At 38.9% G+C, this 6,306-nt stretch overlaps 1 protein-coding gene across 1 annotated transcript in view; it reads right to left on the bottom strand.

Moving 5' to 3' along the window:
• LOC107715526 (E3 ubiquitin/ISG15 ligase TRIM25-like) overlaps nt 1-6,306 on the bottom strand; it is a 30,917-nt gene that overhangs the window by 20,173 nt on the left and 4,438 nt on the right. The window contains exons 2-5 of the mRNA XM_016521681.1: nt 5,488-5,583; nt 5,174-5,407; nt 3,791-3,950; nt 3,453-3,604 (exon numbers count right to left, since the gene is read on the bottom strand). Of these exons, the coding sequence (XP_016377167.1) occupies nt 3,453-3,604; nt 3,791-3,950; nt 5,174-5,407; nt 5,488-5,583 (642 nt within the window). The remainder of the gene's footprint in view (nt 1-3,452; nt 3,605-3,790; nt 3,951-5,173; nt 5,408-5,487; nt 5,584-6,306) is intronic.

The raw sequence follows: 6,306 nt of genomic DNA, 5'->3' as shown, positions 1-6,306 counted from the left end.
GTGTGTGTGTGTGTGTGTGTGTGTATGTGAGTGTTTTCTGCATTGGGGATATTCTGTAGTCTCATTTGGGTATAAATCTTTACTGGATTGTGTCAGATTTTGTATATATATATAAAAAAAATCAAATATAATAAAAAACGCAGTTTTCTCGTAAATTCCATTAATTCCTATGCGGGTCAAAATTGAATTGTTACTTTTTTAATAACACCCATTTTAACTCCTCGAATCCACTAAATTTTTTGTGTGTATTGCCGGTGCAAGTGTGACAAAAATAAATAAATCTTGGACCGTAACGATCAACACATGATTTTTAGAATTAAAAAAAAAAAATCAGTTTCATGTCAAAATGATCTGAGGGACTCATAAGGGTTAAGTAATTAAGGATTCATCCACAACTAAGTGTGCAATAAACTATTTTATTGTACGACGTGGAATACACAAAACAGGCCTTCTGAGGCTATATCAGCATTGAAAATTAAAGCTACGTTTTTTTTGTTTTTTGAACTTCAAATTTTGATTGGAAGGATAATAATAACAGTTCATTTAAATCATTTATATCTACAGGTCATTACATCCTAAATCAGATGAAGATGGAAGCACTGGATGCTGATGTGAAAAAATTGAAAAGGACCTTAAGATATATGTTTCAGACAGTTTTGAGCTGCACATGATGTATTTACATTCATTTGAAATAGACCCATGACATCCTATGACTTATGACTCATATCAATTTAATTGTTGAATATAAGCCACATATTTTTTCTCCACATTAAGGATAACAATCTTACTTTTAAATCACACATCAAGAAGGTTTGCAATCATATTAAGTTCAACTTGGCAAATTTTAGATATGCCCATAGCTGCATGTCAATTAAGGCTGCGAACATACTTATGTATTCAATGATCTTCTCACATATCACCTATTGACTGACAACCTGGTCACAAGAAAGTAATTCAGTCTTTATAAACAAACCTTGAAACTTTTAGATAGGAAATCCATACACAATCACCATTGTTATATTTAAAAATAAAAAAAGCATGGTATGCAGCATCAGACCAACTCTAGGAATGAGTCATTAAAACCATTTTAAGATGATTTTAGTCAAAATGACTGAAAAATCATAAATACAACCACTAGTAATATGATTTATTGGCTTATCACTTTTGACCAATAGGTGGCGCTGTTATCAAATATATATGTTGTGTTCTGTGTGAGGTGACAATGGCACACACAAAGTTTGGTGTCAATATGTCCAAGCTTTGCAGAGATACAGCCTCAGAGTCATTTTGGCATCATGCCTCAACTTTGTAGCAGTGCTATACAAAAACGGTTTTGTCTATTGACACAAAATCCATCACTTTATGCCAGCATGGTCTGAAGATGATCTGAGTCAAATCTGGTGAAAATCGGACCAACAGGCTAGGAGGAGTTCGAAAAAGTATGTTTTCAACATAAATCAAAATGGCAAACAGGGAGTTCTGCCAACTATGGTGACATATCTATGATGTCAGCATGACCCAAGGAATGTTTTTAGACCAGTTTCATTACAAATACGCTAATGCAATCAAAAAGTTATTAGCATTTTTGGAAATGTCATAATTAATGGTTAATTAATGGTTTATCACTCTTCACAAATAGGTGGTGCTGTTACCAGATTGATGTGGCATGGTCAGTGTGAGGTGACAATGGCATATACAAAGTTTACTGTAAATATGTGAAAGCTTTGGAGAGATACAGCCTCAAATGCAGTTTGACATCTTTCCAGCAAATTCGTGAATGCGCTAAACAATTACCGTTTCGTATATATTGACACGAAATCCATAACTTTTTGCCAGCTTGGTCTGAAGATGATCCGAGTCAAATTTGGTGAAAATCGGACTAACGGTCTAGGAGGAGTTCGAAAAAGTAAGTTTTCAACATGAACCAAAATGGCGGACAGGAAATTCATCTATAATTGGTATAGATGTTCTCAGCATGATCCAAGAAATCTATCAAAACCAGTTTCATTACAATAGGCTAATGTAAACAAAAGTTATTAGCATTTTTAGAAATGTCATTACTGCCTCCAAACCTTTTGAGTACCATCAGGGCATGGTGCCGAAGACACATACCGAGTTTCGTAATGATACGCCAAAGCGTTCGTAAAATATAGCATTTTACTACAAAATTCAAAATGGCCGACGCCCAAATTGGCTGGCATGGTAAAATTGGTTGGACTCGGCATGCTACACCGAATCTAAAGAGACCAGTTTTGGGATTTTTGGTCAAACCATTCAGAAGTTATAAGCAAAAATATGCATTTTTCATATCTCCTGACCACTAGGTGGCACTGCACCGAAACACTGCAGGTAGTCTCAGGTCTTGCTTGTAAAACACACCAAGTTTGGTCTCAATATGCCAAACCGTTGCGGAGATATAGCCTCACATCCATTTTTGCGTGCTTTTCGTAGAATTCGTTCGCGTGTTATTCGAGAACGGTTGGACGAATAAACTTGAATTCCATAACTTTTTGCCAGCATGGTCTGAAGATGATCTGAGCCAATTTTGGTGAAAATCAGACAAACCGTCTAGGACGAGTTCGAAAAAGTAGGTTTTACGAACAATTACAAATAGCAAAAAAACTAAACCTTACGATTTTTGAATTTTGTTAAATTCAGTGTTCATTTAACTTGGTATGACCCAAGGAATCAAAGGAAAAAAAGAATTTTCCTTCTGTGCCTTACGGTTCAAAAGTTATTAGCATAAACATGAGTGAAATTTTGGTCAAGTGGTGGCACTAGAGAGTTTGAGTTAGAGACTCCAAACTTGCTATGGTTAATGTTGAGACTGTCCTCTATCAATGTGCCAAATTTCACAACTTTCCCGCAAGTGGTTCTATGGGCTGCCATAGCCGCAATCGCGGAAGAAACGGAAGAATAATAATAACGCCAACGGAGACAATAGGTGCCATCGCACCTTCGGTGCTTGGCCCCTAATAATAAAAATAAGAGCAAACATTTTGGTCATAACATGGTCGGCGGCCCTTGGCTTGGTATTGTTGCCAGAATTTGGCCCTCGGTGAAGACTAATTGAGGAACCCTGCTCTATAACATCTCAATGTTACTGATTCATCATACAGCTCAAAGCATTAAGAGTAGAATCTCTCGTCATTCTATTCTGATTCATCAACACAGTTTCACTGATGATTCATTATTAACCCAAACCCCAGGATAGAGCGGCTGAGTGAATGTGGTCTGGACTGTGTGGATGAGGCTCATTATGTCAGAGACGCTGTAGAAGGACAGAGTTCCTGCACTGTGATCCACAAACACTCCTATTCTACTGCTGATGGGTGTCACAGGGAGAACAGTCTCTATTTTGTTGTGTCTGAATGAGTATCTGGAGGGAGAGCAGAACAAAATCCAGGACTGATCATTAAATCCAAACACACACTCAACATCTCCCTTCCTGCTTCTCTACACAACACCTGAGGATACACATCAAATCTGTCTGGATGATCAGGATACAACTGGACTGTTTTAGTGGCAGTAATTATTCTGTTGCTCTCAGACAGATGGAGGTATTTATTCACTGTGTTCAGATCCAGAGTGAGCTGATGGGAATCTGATGGAGATAAAACACATCAGAATCAGGATTTATGAATCTGTATGATTATTTAATGTAGCTGAACTCTACAGGAAGAACATGAACACACTCAGTGTGTTTTTCTGCTTGTTTTCTTACTGACTTACATCATATGAGATGATGATGGACTCGTTTCTGAGAGCAGATGAATCTCCAGGACTTTACCTCTGTCTGAGATCTTCTTGAGCTCCTCTTTGCAGAAATCCTCCAGTTTGTCTCTCAGCTGATGGACAGATTCTCTCAGACCATCAGAAGAGAATACAGAAATGAAGGGATCGTCATTTCCATCTGTAGATTCAGGAGGTGCTGAAAGAGACTGGAAACTCTACAGAAAACAGAAATCAAAACTCATCAGCTCCACACTTCACCCAATAACATGCACCAACATCAGATTTGTGCGGCTCGTTGACTTGACTGATCTTTAGTAACTCACCTCAATCCAGCACTTTCACAGCATCAGCTTCATTCTTCTTATATTCATTATATCAGATTAGAGCTACAGATTCTAGTATTTGCCACTTACACTATATGAGAACTTTCTAGGAAATTGTTTGGATGATAAAACATCTGCTAAGAACATAAATGTCCATCTAAACCAGGGGTAGGCAAGTTCGGTCCTAGAGAGCCGCAGTCCTGCAGAGTTCAGCTCCAACCCTAATCAGACACACCTGAACAAGCTAATCAATGTCTTCAGGATTACTAAGGCTATAGGCAGGTGAGTTTTGTTTTCAGGGTTGGAGTTGAACTCTGCAGGACTGCGGCTCTCTAGGACCGAACTAGCCTACCCCTGATCTAAACGCTCAAGCACATCAATGGAGTCTAATTGTAGAGTTGAGTAGATTTGCACAGGAAAAGCAGCTCAAAGGCTACGATTATAGTAGTCAACATTTGAAGTGGATCAAATCCTTTCATCAAAGTTGTCGTAAAACCTAAATCCAAAATGCTTTTTTGTCTTAGGACAACTTTGATGAATTTTTTTGATCCACTTCAACTTTACTGACTACTGTAGTTTGACAATCATTTATAACTTCACAATGACCCTTAAGACACACTCAGGTTTGGTTTGGTTTCGATAGACTGAAGCATTGCTAATATACAGACTCAATTCATGTTTGGGGTCTTCATGATCATCAATGTGTTACAGGCTAATAAAAATTAGTTTTATCAGGTTTGAGGATTACCTGATTCAATTTTGATGAACTTTACTCAGAATCTGTACTATCGAGTTCACTGATTTCACCATGATGTAATAAATCAGAATGAAAAATGAGGTAGATGCTGAAATGAAAAGTTTTGAACTGTTGGTGGCGCTAGTGGTGTTTGACAGCTAAATATATCTTCCAGAAGAAAGAGCTGAGAGAAAGGAAAAGAGATTTCCAGAGCTGAAAGCCATTTGTAAGCGGCGTCTCTTTCAAATGAAGATGATCAGATGAGAGTCTGACTGATGATTATATAATAAGACACTCATGAAATGTTTCTCTGTGAGTCTCTGTCACAGCAGGATCTGCTCAAGTCCACTATGATCCTGTTCTTCTAGATCTCTGTTACCTGCAGGAACTGGATGTGATCCTGTGTGTGTGAAAGCTGCTCCAGCTCAGCGTCTCTCCTCCTCAGATCATTGATCTCCTGCTCCAGTCGCTCCAGTCGTCCTTCAGCTCGACTCACTGCAGTCTTTTCCTGATCTCTGATCAGCCGTATCAGCTCAGAGTGGCTTCTCATAATGGAACGGATGAGCTCAGAAAAGATCCTCTCACTGTCCTCCACTGCTGTCTGTGCAGAGCGCTGTTAGGACACACAGTGATTCAGGCTTCAGTGAGTCTGAACTGAGACTGAGACAAACTTCTCTTCTTCTCCAGACTCACCTTATGAGACTCCACAGCCTCTCTCAGCTGCTGAAGATCTTTCTCTCTCTGCTGGATTCTCTGCTGGAACGTCTTCTGTGTCTCCTTCAGTTGGTGCTGGAGGACAAACAGAAGATTGTAAATGTCTCAGAAGTGAAATTATCTCCCCATGAAATCAAAGTCCAGGAACTCTCAAAAAACAGATGCCATGCAACATAAAACTAATCTGGAGAAGAAATCTACAAAGACAGCAAATGACACCGCCTTGCCCAAACCTCTCTCCTTGCTAATTTATGACCCCTTTCTCCCCTCTCCCTCTACCTCTCCCCCACCAGGCTTCACTGAAAGTTCACTAAGAATATCTACAGTATATACCACATATGATGAATCTTGTGAATCTGTTGTTTTCCCCCTTCATGTTTAGTATCATTCTAAAGTTCTCTGTGTGATTGGTAAAATGGTCTCAATTTCACAGTAGTCACTTATATTATGAGAAAATTGAACACTTTCGAAGAATTGTATTCTGCTGCTGAGGGGTGTGTCTCCATTAGTGTGGGGTGAGAATGTTTTCCTTTCTCCAACCCTAGGGTCATGAGATCCTAACAAACCAAAAAGTCTTTTATGTTTCCGATTTGAAGATTTCTTTGTTCTGGTCTGGATATAAAAGTGAAGCGGCATTATAGTTATTGGGGATTCTGTAACCAGTGCTGCGTTTCCCGATAATGTTGTCCCTTAGCTCGCTACGAAGACTCTAAAGGTATATCTTAACTAAAGGTATACCTGTTCTAGGCGTGTTCCCCACACTATACCTTAGGATGTTGCTTAAGGTAAACCTTCTTA

This window comes from Sinocyclocheilus rhinocerous, unplaced genomic scaffold, assembly GCF_001515625.1.
Source record: "Sinocyclocheilus rhinocerous isolate Xijiao unplaced genomic scaffold, SAMN03320098_v1.1 scaffold1772, whole genome shotgun sequence".
Taxonomy (NCBI): Eukaryota; Metazoa; Chordata; class Actinopteri; order Cypriniformes; family Cyprinidae; genus Sinocyclocheilus; species Sinocyclocheilus rhinocerous.
The sequence above is the reverse complement of the archived record's forward strand: the minus strand, read 5'-3'. Positions and strand labels throughout refer to the sequence as shown.